The sequence below is a fragment of the Macrobrachium nipponense genome, chromosome 36, assembly GCF_015104395.2.
Source record: "Macrobrachium nipponense isolate FS-2020 chromosome 36, ASM1510439v2, whole genome shotgun sequence".
NCBI classification, from domain to species: domain Eukaryota; kingdom Metazoa; phylum Arthropoda; class Malacostraca; order Decapoda; family Palaemonidae; genus Macrobrachium; species Macrobrachium nipponense.
In genome coordinates this window covers 61,664,522-61,688,595 of record NC_087220.1, presented here as the reverse complement: position 1 = coordinate 61,688,595, position 24,074 = coordinate 61,664,522, and the positions used below count along the sequence as shown (strand labels likewise).

At 41.1% G+C, this 24,074-nt stretch overlaps 2 protein-coding genes across 2 annotated transcripts in view; one reads left to right on the top strand and one right to left on the bottom strand.

The window, feature by feature from the left end:
- Nucleotides 1–6,751: 6,751 nt before the first annotated feature.
- Nucleotides 6,752–24,074, bottom strand: part of LOC135203469 (protein O-linked-mannose beta-1,2-N-acetylglucosaminyltransferase 1-like) — a 38,471-nt gene continuing 21,148 nt past the window's right edge. The window contains exons 3-6 of the mRNA XM_064233193.1: nt 8,830–9,014; nt 7,883–8,159; nt 7,234–7,364; nt 6,752–6,832 (exon numbers count right to left, since the gene is read on the bottom strand). Of these exons, the coding sequence (XP_064089263.1) occupies nt 6,752–6,832; nt 7,234–7,364; nt 7,883–8,159; nt 8,830–8,934 (594 nt within the window). The 5' untranslated portion in view covers nt 8,935–9,014. The remainder of the gene's footprint in view (nt 6,833–7,233; nt 7,365–7,882; nt 8,160–8,829; nt 9,015–24,074) is intronic.
- Nucleotides 11,419–24,074, top strand: part of LOC135203767 (eukaryotic translation initiation factor 2 subunit 3-like) — a 24,429-nt gene continuing 11,773 nt past the window's right edge. The window contains exon 1 of the mRNA XM_064233728.1: nt 11,419–11,567. Within this exon, the coding sequence (XP_064089798.1) occupies nt 11,442–11,567 (126 nt within the window). The 5' untranslated portion in view covers nt 11,419–11,441. The remainder of the gene's footprint in view (nt 11,568–24,074) is intronic.

Sequence of the window (24,074 nt, the reverse complement as noted above, 5' to 3'; positions counted from 1 at the left end):
ACGTAAGGAAAAATCTATTTCTGGGCGATTGGCTCGTGTCGCCAGCGAAATCCCACCCTACCCATCCCTTCGCCCAAGATGTCTGCTAAACTTCAGGATGCCACTAGAGGCGCAGCAGTCGGCAGCATGGGATGGGAGTAGTAGTAGTACGAGCTTGCTCACTCGTGGTCGGCTCTCCTCATGGAGGGTTTTTGTTGTGGGAGATTTCTATTGGTATTTGGCTCGTGGTAGTGGTCTCACTCGCCTAGTGTTCATACCGACACCCTCTTGGAGGGTGAGAGCGAGTCAGTTATACTGACCTTTTTCTTATTTTATTTATTCTCTGGTATGTGTTAGTACATTTACCCTAGAAATAATAGATTAAAGGCATATTTCGCTGGCGACACGAGCCAATCGCCCAGAAATAGATTTTTCCTTACGTCAAAATCCCTTTAGGCAGCACTATGTAACCTTGCTCCTATGTTTATTTACTCTGTAATATAATCATTAATAATAATGCATACACATTTAAAATGTGATTCTCATAGAGAACATTAAATTATTTTGTCCAAACAAAACCATATCCACCTATTCTATACAAAAATAATTAAGGGAATTACAATATACCTCTGCGAACATCACTGCAATTACCACAGAAAGCGAGGAAAAAATTAAAATTACCTCAAAATAATTTAATTTGTAGTTACCAGACAAAATACAATGGCCTCTGCAAAGGATACTGCAGTCACCATAGAAACTGGTTTGTTTGTTTGTTTGTACAGGCGGTCCCCGGGTTTACGACGGTTCCGGCTTACGACGTTTCCGAGGTTACGACGCTTTTTCTTAATATTCAATGGAAAATCCGTCCTGGGTTACGACGCTTGTTCCGAGGTTACGATGCTGACGCTTCCGACGCTCCGAGTTAACGACGCTTTTAAAAAACGCATGCTATGATAAAAATCCTTTATAGTTTAGCACAGTATATAATAAAAATATGTTTTTGGTTACATTACAACAAAAATTTTGAGGTTATGATGATTTTTGACACTTTTTTTTTTCGTATTTTTTGAATTTTTTTAGTGACGCCGCATATGCGGAACTAGTTTGCGGCGGGCGAATGAATACACTAGCTTGGGATGAGCAGTTTAAAACAGTCCAAAAGCGCAAATATAATTGAAAAATCATTGCTTGTTTCCAGTCCATAATTAAAAAAACTAAGTTCTGGTTAGATTACAACACAAATTCCAAGGTTACGACGTTTTGTTATGCTTTTTAACGATACCTCATATGCAGAACTAGTTTTTTGAGCGGAGTGCATAAATTAATTAACGCTATTAAACTGTATGGTAAATTGACCGAACAACGACCTCGGACGGTCGAGGACGCCAAGCGTAACAATACGAAAGGACGCCACTTCAATCGCGTGTCTGCCTGAAGTTCAGTCGGGTTGTGTGCTAAGACGTTGCTGAAATTCCTTGCATTTTCGCAAATTTACAATGGCTCCTAAACGCCAAAGTACTTCCTCCGATGATAGTTCATCCAAGAAGAGGAAGGTCATCACGATGGAGGTCAAATATGACGTGGTAAAGCGTTCGGAGAAGGGAGAAACTAACACCGAAATAGGCCGTTCTTTAGGCTTGAGCAGGACCACGGTGGTAACCATTGTGAAGGACAAGGAACGTATTCTGAAGCATGTTAAGGATGCTGCACGATGAAGTCAACGTGATAAACGAGAAGCAACGTAGCCAGAGCATTGTTGAAATGGAGAAATTGCTCATGATCTGGCTGGACGACCAGAACCAGCGACATGTTCCGGTGAGCTTAAGTGTGATCCAGGAGAAGGCTAGAGCGCTGCATGAGGCAGTAGTGAAAAAGTTTGGCGAAGGCAGTGCTGGTGGTGAATTTTCCACCGCGAGTAGAGGTTGGTTTAACCGTTTAAGGCTCGTGCAAATTTGCATAATGTGAAGCTGCAAGGTGAAGCTGCTAGTGCTGATAGCGAAGCAGCAGAAAATTTTCCAGTGGTTTGGCTGAGATAATTAAGGATGGTGGTTACACGGCTGACCAAGTCTTTAATGTGGATGAGACTGGATTATTTTGGAAAAGAATGCCAAATCGAACGTACCTTTCAAGGAGGAGAAGTCAGCACCTGGCCATAAAGCTGGAAAGGAGCGACTGACTTTGCTGTTTGGGTCCAATGCAAGTGGCGATTTGAAACTGAAGCCCTTGCTGGTGTATTTGGCCGAGAATCCCAGGGCATTCAAGGGCATTTTCAAGAGTCAACTCCCTGTGATTTGGAAATCAAACAAGAAGGCTTGGGTTACCTTGATGGTCTTCGAAGATTGGTTCAATGACCATTTCGTGCCAGCAGTGGAGCGGTATTTGACTTCGAAGGTCTGCCTTTTAAGGCCCTCTTAGTCCTGGACAATGCCCCTGGTCACCCTTCAAATTTGAGCGACATGCACCCTAATGTGAAGGTGGTGTACCTCCCACCCAATACCACATCGCTGATACAGCCAATGGACCAGGGAGTAATAGCTAATTTCAAGGCTTACTACCTTAGAAGGACCATACGTTTTTGCTTTGAGGGCCATAGAAGCTAACAAGGAGTTGACACTGAAGCAATTCTGGAATGGGCTACAACATTGCTGATGCAGTGAAAAAATATTGCAAGTGCTTGGGACGAGGTGAAGACGACCACTTTAAATGGGGCCTGGAAGAACTGTGTCCACAGTTTGTTTGCACAGTTTTTGAAGGCTTGACCAGCCAGAAGACGTCGAGACTGTGACGAGGAAGATCGTAGGGCTAAGCAAGAGGCTGAAACTAGATCTTGAACCTGATGTGTAACAGAGCTGCTGGCTTCCCATGGAGAGGAATTGTCTGCAGAGGACTTACTTGAACTGAAACAACAAATGATTGGAGGAAGAAAGGAGGCGGCACCAGAGCCAAAACCCAGGTCATTAACTGTGAAAGGCTTGTCAGAGGTTTTACTCATCTGGAGAGAGCCTTGGCTTCTTTTGAGGCAGAAGACCCTAACGTTGCTAGGTTTGACAAAATCAAGAGAGGAATCATGGATTTGGTGACTTTCTACAAGGAGACCCTGAAGGAGAAGCAGACGAAGAGAAGTGTGCAGTCCAGGCTTGACACTTTCTTTCACAAGTCTCCAGTACCACCACCTCCCACTCCTACTGTTTTACTAATTTATGTGTTTTACATAGTGTACATATTAAAATGTGTTAATTTTTTAATGTAACAACTAAAAAATTAAGAGTAAATTGTAACTTCATTAATTTTCATCATTTGTAATTTTATTGCAGAAGTGGTGACAGTTCCAGATCCCCTGTACTACCTGTGACAGTTCCAGATCTCCCTGTACTACCTGTGACAGTTCCAGATCTCCCTGTACTACCTGTGACAGTTCCAGATCCCCTGTACCTGGACCCTCTGTAGCAGCCCGCCCACCTGTACGTGTACAATCAGGTAAGCAATTTCATTTTTTCATTTCTCATTTTCATGTTGGAAATTGTTTTACACCCTACATACATACGTACACTAACTTACATAGTGGTACAATGTGTTTGATGTTGCATAACCTTTATTATTATTTTTTTTTTTTTTTCATTTCAGAGCCCCTTTGATAGTGACAGCGACCCAGATGACCCTGAGCCTTTCCATGGTTTTGATGCCTCGCCCTATTCATCAGGAATAAGGAATCCTTAACAAATTTGTATAAATGTTTTATAAATTGCTAATAGAAATTTTATTAAAAGTGTACATATGCGACAATTACATCCACCTTATATATTTATGTACCCTATCATTCTTTCCAGATCTAGATGTTCCCTCATCAGTTGATACGAGTAGTATCACCTCTCCAGAGCCCAAATCAGTTGATACGAATAGTATCACCTCTCCCATTCCTTCAGGTAAAAGAATTCTTCATTTTTATATTGTACATTACGTATTACACTACATATGTCAAACAGTAATAACATGTGCAGTAGTTACAGTAGTAACTCTATCATTTTATATATTTTTTATCATTCCAGACTCCCCAAGCACCTGCCCATCCAACTCCATAGCCCAGCCACCCACTCATCTACCATATGCCCATCCCAGTAAGCAAGCCAACCACTAGAATTTGTAAGGACATTTTTTTTTTGTTTTTTTTATTAATGTTTTAATATTACATATGTAATAACCATGTTATGTATGTAACATACATACTATAATCATATGTATTACATTATCATTCCAGACTGGCATGCACCTGTGACTTACATAAACCAGACCTCTACATAGCCTACATGTCTTCATTTTGCTGAAGGTAAGGAATTCTCAGTTGTGTTTAATGTTTGCATACGTACAATAAATTTTGTACACCTAAGTGGTTACATACTGTCCTTTAATATTAATTCTTCATTCCAGACTGCCCATCATCCTAGCCTAGCCTGTTATCTGTGATAAAGCACACTGAAGTTAGGTTTGGAATGCATCCTTATCATGAATGCTCTACACCTCCACCTCCATCTCCCACAAACCTAGGTAACAGCTTTGAGACTCACTAAAAGTTGGTAAGTTATGTAAGGAATTTCTAAATTAAGTTTTATACTACGTACATGTTATATGTGATATTAAACCACTGTATGGTGCATATTACTGTATGTAACTTACTCTGCATAGAGGACTTACTGACAAAATTATTTTTTGTACATTCCAGAGTCCCCTGAATGATGTAGGCTATGGGGCCACTATAAGACTTTGTCCATCCAGGGTTACATTGAACGACAACTTTAAACTAAAAGTAAGGAATTAATTACATACATTAACTCTTTTAGTACTCTTGATATATCTACAGTAATTAACATATTGCATTCACAACTTTCTGTAGTGTATTTTTTGTACACTAATTTTGTTACTTTTTCCTTCCAGAACCAACATTTTTCACACAACTCCAGGTTGTTACTAACAAATTACTACAAGTGTCATCAAGGGATAACTACAAGTAGAAGCACCATTTTTGGATGGAAAAAACCCTTCAGGAAAGTATACGTATCACATGTAACATGTAGTGTAACAAAGTATGAACAGTAAGGTACAGATACAGTAGTATTACATACGTACATAACTTTTTTTACAGGTTATCCACCAGGGGTGTATGAATTAAATAAAAATACATACATGTTATAAACCACTGTACGTATGGTTACTGTATGTAACTTACTAAACATACATTACATGACTTAACTTTGATACTTTTTTGGTACATTCCAGAAAACCAGGACCCCCTCCATGATGCAGGCTATGGGGCCACATAAAACTTTGTCCAGGGTTTACTACATAACATAGCACGACAACTGTAAACTATGTACTACTGTACTAAAGTAAGGAATTATACATAGTAGTAAACATACTTAAGTAAGTTTTATACGTACATACTAAAAAAAAGTGACCAAGATCTCTCACATGGGATAAGTGATCAAGGTCCCTCATGGAATTAACATATGTACACTCCCTGCTGAACACCCTGGGGTGTAGACCAATCATTTACAATATGCATACCAGTTGATATTAAACCACTGATTGAGCATATTACTGTATGTAACTTATATGCATAGAGTACTTACTGACAAAATTATTTTTTGTACATTCCAGAACCCCCTGAATGATGTAGGCTATGGGGCCACATAAGACTTTGTGCATCCAGGGTTACATAGCACGACAACTTTAAACTAAAGGTAAGGAATTAATTAACATTACATTAACTAAGTTTTATACATGTTTATTATATGTGATATTAAACCACTGTATGGTGCATATTACTGTATGTAACTTACTATGCATAGAGTACTTACTGACATACTAATTATTTTTTGTACATTCCAGAACCCCCTAATGATGATAGGCTATGGGCCACATAAGACTTTGTGCATCCAGGGTTACATAGCATGACAACTTTAAACTAAAAGTAAGGAATTAATTCACATACATTAACTTTTTTACTCTTGATATAACTCAAAGTAAGGAATTATAAACTAAAAGTAAGGAATTAATTAACATACATTACTCTCACTCTTGATATCTATAATTTACATATTGCATTCAGGACTTTGTGTAGTATTTTGTACTAATTGTGTTATACTTTTACCTTCCAGAGCTACCAGACTGGGATTTTAGTGTACTCCAGGATCTACCAAAGGATTACATACTAGTGTACAGTGTATAATAGTGTTTAGTGTATAATCTAACCTAAGGATTAAGTGTAGTACATTGTGCTTTATAGTGTCACAAGAGTTTAATAAAGAATTATACCTTCAAGAACCATCCTTTGCCATTGAAATAACCACACTACACATCATGCAATACTTGCATGTCACACAGGTAAGGTCTCTCTAACTTTTTCTTAGTTTAAGGCATATTTCCAAGTGTCGTTCCGGCTTACGACGATTTTCGGCTTACGACGCGCCTCAAGAACGGAACCCCCGTCGTAACCCGGGGACTGCCTGTATGGTGTTTTTACGTTGCATGGAACCAGTATGGTTATTCAGCAACGGGACTAGCGGCTTTACTGACTTCCGAACCACATCGAGAGTGAACTTCTATCACCAGAAATACACATCTCTCACACCTCAATGGAATGGCCGAGAATCGAACCCGCGACCTCCGAGATGGGACGCTAATACCATACCAACCACCCACTGGAGGCGCTTTCATAGAAATCGGTACGCCACTGAAAAAAAAAGCGCTCATAGAAAAAAAAAACTGGTACTCATAATTACCTGTAGCAGATTGGAAAGGCTATTTGTTTGCCAGTGACTATAACAACAGGAATGTCTTCTGTCATGGGTATGGAAGGCTGGAAGTTAGAAAAAACAATGTTTTCAGGAATTTTAAAAAAAAATGCCATAAACAGCTTTTCTAAGTTGAAAAAAGTTCACAGAAGAAAAAAAAAGGCTTTAGTGACCTGACTATACCATTCATATAACTTTTGCATTATCTCAAATTAATTTTTTGCGGTATTTGTGTAAATGCACTACTAATACGCAACAAATTTTTTGAATGGATATAGAATTAAACAGTATGTACTAACTGAGAGAGAGAGAGAGAGAAAAGAGAGAGAGAGAGAGAGAGAGAGAGAGAGAGAGAGAGAGAGAGAGAGAGAGAGAGAGAGAGAGCATTTTCTCACCAGAATGATAAAGTACATAGGCCTACTGTGGACTCAAATACATGCAGGTTGTTTAGAGAGAGGCTACTAACTGGTGGTATCTGTTCATGAGGAACATACAGTCTGTCACACCGGCAAAGGTCTCCATAGCCCTCGTATCTATCACAGAAATGCAGCTGCCGTTTTCCCAGCTCAGAAAAGGTACCTTTGCATCTCCTCCCTGCTTCGAAATGTGATAAATCAAGGGCAAAAATAATAAATAAATGATAACAAGTCATCATATCAAGATGTAGAAAGGAAAGTAGGTGACCTAATATATATACAAATGATAAGGTCGTGGGTGATTAGCTAAGATTGTCATAAAAGTGTGAAACAGACTAATTGAGTTCAAAAAATTACTGACCAGTATTATCATTCATTACTAAACTGAAACATTACTAAAGATTACTTCATACTGAATAAATTTTTCATGGAACTTTGTTTAATTCTCCCGTAGTGGAACGGAAACCTTAAAACAAGACCATTTTGTATATTAAATAAGTTCACCACAATAACTTTTTTATGAATAAATATGACATCACAAAATCAAATCAATAAAATTTCATAAAACTACTTAAAGCAAATATTTCAGCTTGTATTCATTAAAGAAATTATTTAGAGAAACCTGCATTTGCTTAAAAAAATTTAAAGTTGGAAAGTTTGATAATTATAAAAATTTGTGAAAACTTACAACAAACTCACCTCTCTCTGCTCTGAAGAAAGTGGCCTCTAACCACAACCTCTTCTCTGAGGAACCAATGGCTCTGGTGGCAACGGTCTCTGCAACGACTCTGCTCTTCTCTACTGCTTTATGTGCCCCGTATTTTAAATTGGAGGTTGCTTCCTTGTTTAACAGTTCCTCACCAACTATGGCAATCATTCCCCATGGTTCGCCAAGCGCCATTGAGTGAAGCATGGAAGAACCAAGATTCCGCAGAGACATTTCTCCATCAGGTGCTAGGAAGGTCAGGAAGTCCATCTATAAAAATAAGTATTCGGGGTGTAAGCCTACAAACTACTTTGTTGTTGCTGCTGTTGTTGTTGTTGTTCTCGTAAGGGGGTAGGAAAGGTCTATGTAAGAGCCTGAACAGGTCTGGATAAGGTATTTGACATTGAGTTAACGACACAAGAATTTTAGGATGGGATATCTATGATTTATTCATTAAAATGAAACTGTAAAAAAAATAATAAATAATGTGCATTTTAAACAATGCAGAAAAAATATTTCTGATAAAATATAGAGCATTTATTTTAATTTTCGTTGGTGAAACATTATAAGGCCCTATTTGACTGTAGATTTTAGCACATTTCAAATCATGCACGAGTCTCGAGTAAGCTGGAGGTCGGATCACACATTGTTTCAGGATTTGAGCAAGATGTGTATATAATTTACTAAGCATTTTCCATTCCAAAACAAAAGAAAAAAAATACTTTTTGTAATAATTTTACAATTTGGAGACAGTATTTTCACGTATCAATTGAATAATACAATTAAAATCATGGGCCAGTAGCTGTGAAAATTTTCTTAATTTTCAGGCAGATTTTGCTAAATATCCCAAACTTTAATATCTCAACACTACATCTTAAACAAACCACCAGTTAATCAACAAACCAACACAAACCAAAAAACATTTAAAAACAAACATTACCAAACCAACGACGACCAGGACGCGACCAGGTTGCACAGATGACAAACACGCCCTTAGATGAAGTTGATCTGCCGGTTGATAAGTACGAAACTTCCGTGACATCATGAGACGCCCTGTTGCTTCGTTGAAGACTAATAAATGGACACAGCACTGCTGTTGTTGGTCCTCTCTTCGTACTCGTAGACCTGATGTCAATGCAAGGGCTTGTATGAATGAAAATCATGCAAATATAGGCCTGTCGAAGTCAGCCTCAAGACAGGATATAAGTGTACGGTGTTCTTGAGAAAGCTAATAATAATATGTATCAAAAGCCATTTTATGAGACGGAAGAACCTGAGTATTGGCTTTATTAACATGAGAGATATTTTCTACCTTTATATGGGCTGGCATACTACCGTTTATATATGTTTATATATTTATCTGTTTGTTCATTCATCAAAATCTATACCTTCTCATTCTGGCGACTGACAACCAGGGTATCATGATTCACAAGCACCGTGATCGTAAAACTCCTTTTCTCCAGCTCTAAAAAAAAAGGATACGACAATTATTAAATACCATACACAGCAGAATATACTCCTCTCTCCTCTCTCTCTCTCTCTCTCTACTCCTCTCCCTCCTCTCCCCCTCTCTCTCTCTCTCTCTCTCGCTCCTCTCTCTCTCCCTCTCTCTCTCTCCAATCCTCTCTTCTCTCTCTCTCTCTCTCTCTCTCTCTCTCTCTTTAAATTTTACTATATATATATATATATACATATCATATATATAGATATATATATATAGATATATATATATATATATATATATATATATATATATATATATATATAAGCACATTAAAACTACAGAACTACAATAACTCACCAAGAATGTTCTTTACGCGTGTAAGCGGAATACTAGACCCAATAACGGACGATGCTGATAATGATTGTGTCACCGTCCTTGCACTGGAAACTTTACCATCAAAACATCACAATGGGAAATAGCATCATTTTCTTGAGAGGTCTCGCTGTCACCACAATTTCCCCATAAACCTAACAATAGGATGTTTCCATTGATAGTGACGAGTCTTAGTTTTTGCACAGCAATTAGGCCTTAATGAGTATTTATTTTAGTGGAAGAAAATGGGACAAGAAGTACCACAATAGGAATATAAAAATCTGTGTACGTGCATAGACATCAGGAATTCTCTTGCAATCTAAATATAGACATAATTTCCGACCGGTAATACGTACAGTTCGAAATTTGTGTAATTTTCAAAAGCGTTTCCAGCGAGCGAATCTTCAAAGTTAGATCATCACCACCCAACTTGGCTGCAAATATATAGCATAATTTCTTTAAATATCTGAAGCCGAGTTCACAGATCTCAATTTTAAATCACCGCAAAGCCACGTATAAACAAGAAAATTAACAGTTCCTTCCTGTCACGAACTCGTAGTTACTCTCAGACATTGAAGTGTTCATTTCCTGTGCTAGGAAACTTTGAATTATTGCAAAAATATATAAGAATCACACGACGGACCCACGAGATTGAAAACACGTAGAATAAACAGCACATTTATCCTGCTACGTGAAGTTCATGCCTAAGGAAATAAATATATATAATGACCAAAACAATAATAACTCTTTCAGGTTAGATGCTTCATACAGATGCACATTAATTCGCATAAACAAAAACAAAAAAAGATTTAGTCACATACGTGGGTAACTACATGTTGCAGTTTTTAAAAATTATTATATAATAAATATTCAGAATGTGCGCAATTCTAAACTATTCGATATTATATGTTTACCAAAGAACTTTTAAACGACGAAGAATATTAAAGTTTTACGTTAAAAATTAAATATATTGCACAGGAATCCTCATAGAGCATGTCACGAAGAATTCGTTTTGATCGTGAGTGCTTTTCATACCTGACGAAAGGCAGATGTTGCATCAGAAAGTTTGACGACATTTTTAGCCCAGAAAGGAGAACATTCCTTCAAATTTTACACGGCAGTTGTGAAGATCAGTAATTTCGGCATACATTTCATTCAAAAGATCGTAATTTAAACATGCTTTTAAAATCCACATTTTACTAGACGGATACCGCACGTCTACTTAAAATAAGCTCGGTGACTAGCATCCTGCTAAGGCGCGTTTCTTATCTAACAGTTTCTATTTCATTTTAAAATATCGTGTTTATAAGATATTCTTTTAATTAGCGTAATTTTAATGTGCTAAATGTAAGCAACTAATCTGAATATAATATATAGTTAAATCCCAAAACTCTACTCGTAATATGCTCCGTCCGTCAACGGTATCTGGCTAAGTTGCGTTTCTTATCTCATAAATCAGATTTAATTTAAGGCTCATGGCATACATATATAATTGCTGTTTACGTAATTTTAATTTGAATATATAAAAACCGGTCATTTTAATATAATACATCGTTTAAATGTCGAAAAATATTAGCGTAACTTCGAGTTAGTTTTATATGCTCACGTCATGTGGGTATGACGTTTATTTGCGTAATTTTAATTTAATATAAAAAATCCACTTATTTCGATAAAATATATTGTAAAAATATTAAATTTTTAACTAAAAAGAATAAAACAACAAACCGAGGAAGTCCATGAACCCCCAAAAACGAGTCTTTCGGCCCGGTCTGTACACATTACATTGTGATGGACATCGGAGCAAAATAACAAAACCTTCCTCGAAAATGTCGAACCTAGCCGTGCAAGACCTCAAGAACTTGGTACGTATCGCGAGGCGGCTTTTGAAGCCGAGTTTGACTGATGTGAACGGCTTTGGGAGTCCCAAAGGGCTTCAAAATAGGGCCTGACTCGAGTCGCTGCCTCGGAGGACGAGGTCGTTCCGTCCTGCTCCTCCAGCTGTCAAAAGTAGAAAGTTTCGTTTTTTCATTTTTCATTTATTAAGTTTCGCGATTTTATGGTTCCTTTTATTAATAAATTATACATTTGCTTTTTATTTATTAAATACGACGTGTATTTTCGTCCAGGCTTCCGGTTTATTTGTTAAAATTCCTCTTACGAAAAGACTTCCAATCCCATGTGGGTCTCGACCTCCTTTCATTTAGGCCTTTACCCGTAAGATAGGCCTATGGGAATATTTACTTTTCGAGTTATAAACTTAAATATGGATAAATTTGAATACATTTAAGAAAATTTATGCCCTTTCCTCCACAAGGCTCCGCCCTGGGCGGTTATGTACCTCTATGCGAAAACAGATCAAAGGCATGTTACGTAGCGTAGGCCTATAGAATTATCGTAAGGACTTTTCTATGCCATAGAATAGGTAAGCCTCATCCTTATAAGTCTAGGCCTAAATTAACAGGTCTAACACATGAACCATAGGCTATTTTCCACCTGGTTGCCATATATTTTGCCTTATTTCAGGCCTAAATTCCCCTAAATTCATATACTAAGTATTTTAGGCCTAAATTCCCCTGAATTCATATAGGGTAAACAATCGAGTGGACTGGCCAACTCACTGACTACCGAGGTTTTGGCCTCCCTCCGAAAAAAGTACTTTAACACGTCCTGACACCGGAGATGATCATCAGTCATGAGTTGTTGGTGGTGATAACAGGAGCTCAAGACCTCTATACTCTCCTTTCGAAGTAATGAAAAGGGGGCCAACGCTGTGCCCACAACGTCAAAACGCTTTTGAAGTTTTTATTACAACTCCAAATGGTATTTCTACAGAAGCAATCAGCGGTTGCCTAGACTATGGCAATTGACGTTTTCCTATTTTATTTTACTTGCTGTACAAGATTTGAAAGTAATATTTATTCGGATGACTGTAACTAAGCAGTAAGTTACCTTTGAAGACTACATGACTGTACCAACATGTCGACGTATGAGTTCAAAGGTAAATTAAAGTTTAGTTCCAGTGGAACAAAAAGAATATTCCCTTCAACTCTTGTAAAGCAAGTAAAATAACATAGGAAAACATCAACTGCCATAGTCTAGATCGCCGTGGAATACTTCTATAGACCGGTCTACCAAGTGTTTGTTGAAATGTAAACACAGCCGCCATGTTAGAATTCCGCAACCACCACGGAGCCCTATGTTCACTGGGGGGAAGGCGGGGTACTGGGGGCACAGGAGGTACGAGTTGGCTAAATGACAATGGGTCGTTGGGTAGCGGATGTGGCAAATAACGATAACTAACCAACAAAACCTAACACTTCTAACTAAAAATTACTAAACTACGATTGTTCTAACAATAGGGGAATATAGTTAGGGAACTTTACCTTAAAGGGGTAGATGGTACAATTCAGATACGCACTTAGGCATGCCGGATCTCGTCCTCGTCTCCTATTCTTGAAAGTCTGCCCATCTTGAATCTTGAACAGATTTTCGGCCAAATACCAAACGAATCACGAACACAGATAGGTTTCCCAAAATTATATTACGATGTCTGTATATCGTAACATAATTTTTAACACTATTACGGTCACTTTGAGAGTATGGGGTGTGGGGTGGGGTGTTAACACTGAATACTTCTTGCTAAATTATTTTAAAATGCAAATTAAACAATCTGTTGAATGTAGGTATCGGCAACGCATTGGTGACAAGAATTGTGGGCGGGGACATTGAGGGGGATGATTTCACACCGTATGTGTAAACTAACATTGTATTTTCAGAAAAGAAAAAAAAAATGTGCAATAATGCGTAACACACATGTGAACAGGATATTGTAATGAACGGTCAGTACAAGAAATCAGAGGCCAGTTGAAGAGACAATGAGAACTGTAAAATCGTAAAACTTAGTGTCTTTTATTTCTATGAAACCTAAGGTATTGTGTATATTATTAAAGGAAATAATATTGCAATGAAATGTTGTGTAACCTAACCTAATAGAACATATTACTTGGCCGGGGGGCAGAGCCCACCCGTACCCCCCACCCCAGTAAAGGAAGACAAACTTGAAGGTAGACTAAGATACGTATATCCAACCTATCCTAGTAGAACATGTTACCTGACTGGAGGGGCTTCGCCCCCGTACCCCCCCCCCCTTAAAAGAAAGCCAAACTTTAAGGAAGGCCAACATATAGGTTACGGCGCCCCCCTTCCCTCCAGGCTGGAAATAATAACATAAACAATTTCGAACACAACTAGCATCTCAAGTTCCACAACAAAACAACATACTTTATTAATAAATCATCCTCACGTATATGTATACACAACAAGGAAAAGTATAGACTCAAAAGTATAAAAGCTTGAATGCTTGACAGCTGCGTTGACAACTTAAGAAGACTTAATAAAGAAATAAAGATTGGAGTAAACACGGTGCTTAGAACTTAACTAAGGTGGCGTCGCAAGCAGGCGGCTGTCTTAGTTTTAAAGCTCCTTGATACTGACGACATCTACCTATCCAGTGTTGCCAACTTTTCCGAAACATTAAACACTGTTGCATCAAGTATTAAACTTCCATTATTTCATTTATTTTCGCGTTTACACTTGTATTTATTTATTTGAATTCACGTAAAATACTTCTCTCATTTATTTATATATTAATTTTGGATGGTAATTTGGCACCCCTCAAGCAAATGGCGCCCCAGGCGACCGCCTGTGTCGCCTGTGCTTAGAAACTGCCCTGACCATACTAACCTAACCAACCTAACCTAGTAGAACATATTACCTGACCGGGGAGCTCCGCCCCCCACCCCCCACTAAAGGAAGACAAACTTGAAGGTATACTTAGATATAACCAATCTAACTTCATCCTAACCTAACCTAATAGAACATATTACCTAACAGGGGGTCCCCCCCACCCCATTAAGGAAGACAAACTTGAAGGTAGACTAAGATACAACCAACCTAACTTCAACCTAACCTATCCTCCCGGCAGGTCTGTAGAGCGTCCCAGACTGCCAAAGGATAGCCATTGGAAAGGCATCCTAAAACAGTGTTTTGTTCATGAAACTTACCCAGCAGATATATATATAGCTGTATTTCTCCGAAGTCCGACAGAATTTCAAAACTCCCGGCTCACGCAGTGGTCGGCCAGGTGGTTAGTACCCATTCCCGCCGCTGGGAGGCGGGTGTCAGGAACCATTCCCATTTTCTATTCAGAATTTTTCTGTCGCCGGTGTTGATAACAACTGTTTTCAACACCTCCGTCTAGGATTTTCGAAACTTCTCTGTTACTTGAGTATCCTGTTTTTTTTTTTTTTTGGTTATCGAACGTGGATTGTGACTAGGCTTACGCTGATAGTGGATTGGATTTGAATTTGGTTTGGTTTTTTCCTGTAACTAAGATGTCTGGGACTAGTTTATCTAGCACCAGAGTGTGTTGTATGGAAGGTTGTAAGGTGAGGCTACCGAAAGGTTCGGTAGACCCACACACAATATGTAATAATTGTAGAGGACATACGTGTGTTATAAATGACCGTTGTAAGGAGTGTGAATGTCTGTCTGATTCGGGTTGGAAGGCTTATGAATCCTATGTGCGGAAATTGGAGCGTGATAGGATACGGAGATCTTCCTCCAGGAGTGTATCAGTCAGTAGAAGTAAGGGTAGTAAGGTTTCTCCTACTATACATTCAGTAGTTGGTACACCTAAATCTGTGGTGCCTTCGGGCCCTGAAAATGTTGTGCCTTCGGGCCCTAAAAAATCAGTAGAAGACAATGCCCTTTCTACGATTCTGGAATCAATACGTAACCTAGAATCTAAAGTGCTCGCTTTGGAGGGTAGAAGCATTATTAGCGAACAAAAGTGCAGTGAAAGTGCCCCCAGTGTTGTGGAGGGGGCGTCAGATCGGCCCTATAATGCCTCTAGGCCTGGACCTCTGTCGAACTTCCAAGCCCAGGAAGACGGACATGTCGAAAGCCGCAGGAGGGGGGGTTACGGGGAACCCCCACCGATCTGGCGTCCCTTCGGCAGAACCTGTAGACGATCCCCAGGCTGCCAAAGAGTGTGCGAGTGCGCGTATCCTCCGCGAGTGCTTTTCGTCCTCGGAGGCGTCCTCCCCTAACAGGAGTTGGAGCATGAGAAGACGCTCGCGTCCTCTGAAGAGAGCTATGACGTTAAATGTCGCACAGGCGGCTATCGTCAGTAGTCGCTCAGAGGAGGACGCAGAGTCTCTTTGCGCTGCTTCTTCGTTACGGGCTTCGCCTCGAGACTTGGATTACTCTCCACCGCAAAAAAGATCGAAGACTCAAGGTGTCGCACAGGCGGCCAGAGTCTTCGATACGCAGTGAAGAAGAGGCCTTCACGTCCTTTTTCCCCTGTTGGTTTGCGGTCTTCACCGGAGAGTTTTGCTGCATGGACTCCTCAAAGGAGAATTATGATGTCATCTGACGAGGACTCCTTGGAGCGGCCTAGTCGTTCTAAGAAGAGAACTAGAACGGGTCCTGTAAGAAGGGATAGGGCTTCCCCTCGCCCCTCGCCTTCTCATAGGATCAGTTTTTCTCCTGAAAAAGAATCTTCTACTAAGAGTGTTATCAGGTCGATGCAACAACAACTTGCTTCGTTGCTGGCTGAGAGAGAATCAGAAATGCGTCCGAGAAGAAAAGATAATAGATTACGATTAAAAGATCTAGAGGTCTCTCCCGCACGGGTGGACCGATCGTCTCTTTCGCCTGTGAGTACTCAATCTAGATTTCGTACGTCTCACTGCAGTTGGAGAAAGGGCATGAAAAACTTCCTGACGAGGATTCGCCCCAGACTCTCGAGGCTCGCTTTATACAAGAAACAACGGACGATCCTATGATTACGAAACGAGGCCGTATACAGTCTGAGAAACTCGACGCTCCTAGTTCGGCTTGGAAGGAGCGGAGTGTTCACAGGGAAACCTGTTTAGACAAGCGGTACGCTCGGACAGACGTCGAGCGTGAGGCTCACCTGGACGCCAGGCGTGGCGCTCGGATGGATGCCGAGCGTGACGCTCACCTGGACGCCAAGCGGGACGCTCGGCTGAGCGACGAGCGTGACGCTCACCTGGACGCCAAGCGGGGCGCTCGGCTGGACGCCAAGCGTGACGCTCGGCTGGACGCCAAGCTTGACGCTCGGACGGATACCAAGCGAGACGTTCAAACGGACGCTTTGTTGCATATCCATCAGGTATCACAGCAAGGTATTAGTATGGAACCTCAACTGCAATCGGCTTTTCGAAGGGACTCCCAATCGAGAGAATGAGCAAGGAATTTGTACGCTTTAATCTGAATCTTTAGATATTAATATTCAGAATGCTCCATGCACCGTCAAAACAACGATCTTCATTAAAGCTCGGAGTGAAAGGACTTGTACCACCAGCTTCGGGAGTCCCCTTGGTCACTCCTATAGATGAGGAAGGATTAAGTAATATTTCAGAAGAAACGGAAGAGGATCAACCAGCTGTGGCAGATTCATCCGATTATCAAGTTTTGGTTCGATTGCTTCGGGATTCATTTGGAGAAGAGTTTCAACCCGCAGCACCTCGGTCGCCTCCTTCTCAGTTTTCGTTAGTCAAAAACAAATAAGACTCCGGGATTTGTTAAAATGACAAAGTCTCTTTCAACTAAGAGAGCTTTTAAGAAGGTGCAAGATTGGATGGAGTCTAGAAAGGCTCAAGGAAAGTTTTCTTTGCCCAGCCTCCTTCAAGACTTGGTGCAAGGCTGGGATCTGGTATGATACAGGTGAGGATGTCGGGTTAAGAGCTCCCGCATCGGCTCAAGGTGACTTTTCCAGTCTGGTTGACGCACCAAGAAGGTCTCTTCTTTCGTCAGCTAAAATAACATGGACACCGGCAGAGATAGACCACCATCTTGAAAGGTCTTTTTCGGACAATTGAAGTATTTAATTTCTTAGACTGGTGTTTGGGGCTGCTTGACACTAAGTCTCGTAGTCAAGACTCAATTAGCTTGGGGAGCTATCCAGTGTTCTCGCTTGTATGGATAAGGCCGTCAGAGATGGTTCAGAGGAATTGGCTTCACATTTTTGTGCAGGGCTCCTGAAAAAGAGAGCTATCTACTGTAAATTACTACCAAAGCAGTGTCTCCAACACAGAAGGCAGAAATTGTTGCTTTTTGCGCCCCTCTTTCTGACCATCTCTTCCCCCAGGCTATGATTAAAGATGTAGCTGGAAGTCTACAGGAAAAAGCTACTCAGGATCTCTTAGCACAATCTTCTAGACGTCCTGCGATTCCTTCGACTTCAACACGAACCCAGTTTTCTAAGAAAATAAAGCCCTTTCGAGGTGGAGCATCCTCTAGACCTTCTCCTAGAGGAAGAGGACTCTCTAGAGGCAGAGCTCAGTCTAAGTCCAGAGGTAAAAAATGAGGAGGAAGTCCTTCAGTCGCCAGTAGGTGCCAGGCTTCATTTATTTGCAGAAGCTTGGAAGAAGATAGAGGCAGACAGCTGGTCGCTCAACGTCATCGAGCGAGGATACAAAATACCTTTCCTGAAGCCTCCTCCATTGTGCGCAACACCTATAGATCTATCACCCTCGTACCAGGGAGAAAAACAACAGATCTTGTACGATCTGATAGAACAAATGCTCGAGAAGAAAGCAATAGAACAAGTCAGCAAGACATTTCAGTCCCCGGGTTTCTACAACAGGTTATTCCTGGTGCCGAAACAGTCGGGAGGCTGGCGGTCCAGTTTAGATGTGAGCAGTCTAAACCTTTTTATAGAGAGACAGACGTTCAAGATGGAGACACCTCAGTCAGTGCTTGCGGCCTTAAGACAAAACGACTGGATGGTATCACTGGACCTGCAAGACGCATATTTCCACGTCCCGAATACATCCCCGACGAAGAAATATCTGCGTTTTGTCATGAAGGGAAGAGTCTTCCAATTCAGAGCTCTTTGCTTCGGTCTGAGTACGGCACCAATGATTTTCACAATTCTAATGAAGAATGTGGCGAGGCGGCTTCATCTTGCAAACATAAGGATCTCTCTATATCTAGACGACTGGCTTATTCGAGCATCGTCGAAAGAAAGGTGTCTGAAGGACCTTCAATCAACCTTAACTCTAGCAAAGTCCCTGGGACTTCTAGTGAATTTTCGAAAAGTCGCAGCTGATCCCCACACAGTCCATCGTGTATCTGGGGATTCAGATGGATTCAGTGGCTTTTTCGAGCTTTTCCGTCCCAGGGACGGCAAAAACAGCAAGGATTAGAAAAAATATCAGTCTTCTTAAGGAAAGAATCATGCTCGGTGAGGGAATGGATGAGTCTGCTGGGCACATTTTCCTCGCTGGAGAAGTTTGTTTCCTTGGGGAGACTACATCTCAGACCTCTCCAGTTTTTCCTGAAGGAGAATTGGGAGGACAAAGAAAATTTGGAGACAATTTTGAGGATCCCAAAGGAGGTAAAGGATCACCTAAAGTGGTGGCTCGATCCTGTGAAGCTTTCGGAAGGAACTTCCCTCAAACTTCAGAGCCCCGACCTAGTGTTGTTCTCCGACGCGTCCACCACCTGGGTGGGGAGCTACACTAGGGAGGGAGGAAGTGTCAGGCACCTGGAGAGGGGAACAGGTGTTCTGGCACATAAATCTCAAAGAACTGGCGGCCATATACTTGGCACTCCAGTTTTTCAAAGAAAAAGTCTCAAACAAGATAGTGCAGATAAATTCAGACAATACCACAGCTCTGTCATACATAAAAAAGCAAGGAGGGACTCACTCGCGATCATTGTTCAACCTAGCAAGAGAGATCTTGTTATGGGCGAGAACTCAGAAAGTAACGATTCTAACGAGGTTCGTTGCAGGCGTGGAGAACGTCCGGGCAGATCTCCTCAGTCGGCAGGTCAACTGCTGCCGACCGAGTGGACTCTGCATCAGGATGTGTGTCGAGAGCTGTGGAAGTTATGGGGGCGTCCTCTAGTGGACGTCTTTGCGACAGCGAGAACAAAGAGGCTTCCGTTGTATTGCTCCCCCCGTGCTCCCGACCCGGGCAGTAGCAATAGATGCACTTCTTTTGGGACTGGACAGAGATGGATCTTTACGCATTTCCCCCGTTCAAGATTCTGGGAGAAGTGATGGAAAAAGTTTGCAATGTCAGAAGGGACGAGATTGACGTTAATCGCTCCTTACTGGCCAGCAAAGGAGTGGTTCACAGAGGTCATGACCTATGTAGTGGACTTCCGAGGACATTGCCCATGAGGACGATCTACTCCAAACAGCCCCACTTCGAGAGATACCACGGAAACCTCCCCGCTCTGAGTCTGACTGCATTCAGACTATCCAAAAAGTTGGTCAGAGCGAGGGTTTTTCTAGACCGGTTGCAAAAGCAATCGCCAATGCGAGAAGAGCTTCCACGCTTGGAGTCTATCAATCGAAGTGGGCTTCGTTTGAGGAGCTGGTGCAGAAGAACACGCATTTCCTCTACCACGACCTCTGTGAGCCAAATAGCGGACTTTTTGCTCTACTTGAGAAACGACCTAAAGCTTGCAGTCTCAACAATCAAAGGCTACAGAAGTATGTTATCTGTAGTCTTAGACATAGAGGAATTGATTTGGCAAATAATAAGGATATCCACGATCTTTTAAGGTCTTTCGAGACTATAAAGATTCCTCAACCTAAGTTACCATCATGGAATTTTGGATGTAGTACTTAAATTCCTAATGTCAAATCGGTTTGAACCCTTCAGAACGCCTCTTTAATTGGGATCTTACTAAGAAAACTATTTTCCTAACGACTCTGGCGACGGCGAAGAGAGTTAGTGAAATTCAAGCCTTTAGCAAGCATATTGGTTTTAGGGGACATAATGCTGTTTGCTCATTAAGTCCTACGTTTCTAGCGAAAAATGAAAATCCGTCTAACCCTTGGCCCAAAAGTTTTGAGATCAAGGGTATGGCGGAAATCATTGGACACGAACCAGAGAGAGTCCTGTGCCCTGTCAGGGCTCTCAAGATGTATTTTTTACAAAGAACGAAGGAATGTCGAGGTCCTTCGAGCAACTTATGGTGTTCGGTCAGAAGACCAGATTTGCCGATGTCGAAGAATGCTCTGGCATTCTTCTTGAGAGACACCATTAGACAGGCGCATTCATCTTGCGAAGACAGTGATGTTAAGCTGTTTGAAAGTGAATGCCCATGAAGTGAGAGCTATATCTACCTCGGTAGCTTTCCAAAAGAACATGGCACTCAATGACATTCTGAGTGCCACCTTTTGGCGCAGCAACTCGGTGTTCGCTTCACACTACCTGCGGGATGTGAAGACGACATACGAAAACTGCTATGCGCTTGGACCATACGTCGCAGCAGACACTTTGTTGGGGGCTGGAAGTAGCACTCATCCTACCCTGTAGGAAATGGGTAGGTGAGTTTTTATGGATTGTTTTATGGTTGTAAGGTCGTCCGCATGAGCCGGACTTCCTTTCCTTTAGCCTAAGTGATGTGGTATGAAAATTGTTAGGCTGGTCAGGTGGTGAATTTTTACTTCGTTGCCCTCACGGTATGGTCAAAATGGTCTAGTCACATTGTGGTCACGCTCCCGTTGACAGATCATCTAGAACTCACTCAGCTATATAGGTCACTACCTTGCTGGAGACTCTAGTAAAGCAGTAGCAGACTTGGGTGACAGTAATCACGAAGTCAGCTATGCTAACAGGTAAGGAACCAAGATGTTATTCATCTGCATATAATATGTTTCCAAAATCCTTTTCTGTCTCTACCTCCAAAGGTGGGATTCAGCTATATATATATCTGCTGGGTAAGTTTCATGAACAAAATGATATTGTTAAGATACAATAAAGTTTGTTCATACTTACCTGGCGAGATATATAATCAAAGTACCCACCCACCTCCCCGCAGGAGACAGTGGGAATAGAAAATTCTGAATAGAAAATGGGAATGGTTCCTGACACCCGCCTCCCAGCGGCGGGAATGGGTACTAACCACCTGGCCGACCACTGCGTGAGCCGGGAGTTTTGAAATTCTGTCGGACTTCGGAGAATACAGCTAGTATAATATATGCCAGGTAAGTATGAACAAACTTTATTGTATCTTAACAATATCATTTCTCCCTTATTATTATACCTACTTACCCTCTAGAGAGAACTTCGATGAAGATTCTCGTAATATGCATCACCTCCCCTTGCCAGAGAGGCCAAAAGCTCAAAGTGGAAGAATTTCTTCCACCCTTCTCCAGTCTCCTGATAAACTATTGTGGACGTTCAGGACTTTCGGACAATGTAGCGCCAACTAGGCGCCAAATGCCAAAACAGGCGTAAAAAACGCCAGAGGCAGAACAGTTTCCAGGGAACAACGTCATTGTCTGATGAAGAGAAGAGCGGGTCTCCAACCTAGCGCTGGAGGCGAACAAATCGGACAGATAAGAGCGTCCGATGTGGACATCGCCAGACATCCTCAAGACTCTACCATGACTCATTCTTCTCCCAACATTATGGCACAAAGATATATCAGACTAGGAAGTCAATGAGGGTGCAGGTCTTTCAGATTTCAAGACCTTAGCACCCTTTTATTGCAAGAATTCGGAGAGTCTCTTGAGTCCTGCACACCCCTCCTTCTCCTAGTTCATTACTATTAAGAGGATTATAAATCATCCTCTTCTATAGATGTTTGCAGCAAACCATTTTTCATTATTTGATTGGAGGCTCTTTCAAATAATAGAGGCGTAGGTTACGGCCTTATGTCCAAGGATAGGAAACTTGAGTGATTTTCTTCGATCCTTGCGTCTCATTAGGATCTCCTTCGTCTAACACTAATTCGTTTTATTAACGAAAAGAACGAAGATAGAAAATTTTCCATTCTCTCTCTGCCTCGACGAGGAGAGAATGTAGTAGAGAATTCACATTAAGACTACGGTATGGTCAAGTCATATGCACATACCGAAGTTAACTCTATGGCTGACATCTGAATTCTTACTATTCTTACAAAGGTTTCCTAGATTAATGCTGTTTACCTCGATGTAACAGTATTATAGAGGATTACAATACGGCAGTGCACAATATTTGATAATACTCTCATGCTTTCGAGAAACGCCAGAAGCGCCAGCCGGGCGCAATGCGCCAGAAACGCCATCCAAGATAATTTCGCGATTTAGCGAGTTATTAACCTAAGAGTCCAGTAGCCTCTCTGACAGCAGGCTCGGTAGCGGCAAGATTCGTTCCTGATTTCGTTCCCCGTCTAATTGGAAAGGGGTCGATCCCAAGGAAGGATGAAATGATTTATTTTAATCACTTAAGCCAATTACACAGCTCATATCGCAAGGAGCATCGAGAATCTCTTTTTTTCGCCCATGTTCGCGTTGGCAAAAGAGAACCTATTTGGAAAACAGACACGGAAGGGAACGGTAACGATCCTTAAGAAGTTCGCTGCAAGATGTTGCACGTCTGTGAGAACCTTCTCGATCGACGATAATAACTGTTTAACGTATGTCTAACATTTATTGGAAAGAGTTGTAAAAAACCGGCGAGAAGTCTTTTTCATAGATCTCTTCGCAAGGTGGAAGGCGAACAGGATTCCTATAGATTGCTTCCTTATTCTCGATCCCAGAGAGGTAGCAATATACGCCATCTTTAGTTTAAAGAAAGGGGAATAAACTTTAGTTTCCCCTAAATATAAATTCTTAACAGATTTTAAGATAAAGGGCACCAAAGGAAGAGAGGATGATAAAGGGCATCAAAGGAAGAGAGGATGATAAAGGGCATCAAAGGAAGAGAGGATGATACTTTATGCCTCATTTTGGCCTTAGAGAGGTTGGATTCACAGAGGTCACGTTCTTCTCACAGCATGTTTCGTAAGGCTTTTCCAAGAGAGTCTGGATATTCTATCAGAATCTATTATAAATAGACCTGAAAAACCTCTCCACTCTGAGTTGGTCTGCGTGCAGACTGACCAGAAGTAGACATAAATGAGAGGAGTTTTTCAAGGTAAAAGACAATAGTCATGGTAAAGACATAGAATGGCTGCGGATAGTGCTAGATGGAATTGGGTGGGGGAAACTGTCCTCTTCCTATACCTCTGTGAACCACATGGCGGGTTTTCTTCCCTTTCAAAGAGAAGAATCACCTTTGTATATATCTGCTATCAATAACGCGGTAAAAGGCTATACTCTGTCTCTACATGGAGAATTAGAGATAGCAGAGAATTAAAATCTTCGGGATCTTATACGATACCTCAATACGACATGAGTAGGATATCATGTATACTTCTAATGGGATCCTCTTTTGGACCTCGGATTCCGTGTTCCGACAAGATGGAACTGCTCCTCATTAAACTTCTTTGAGAAATTTTATGAGGTAATTCTTTGTTTCTCGTTAGGTCCTAAACGACCAAGAAGACAAGTG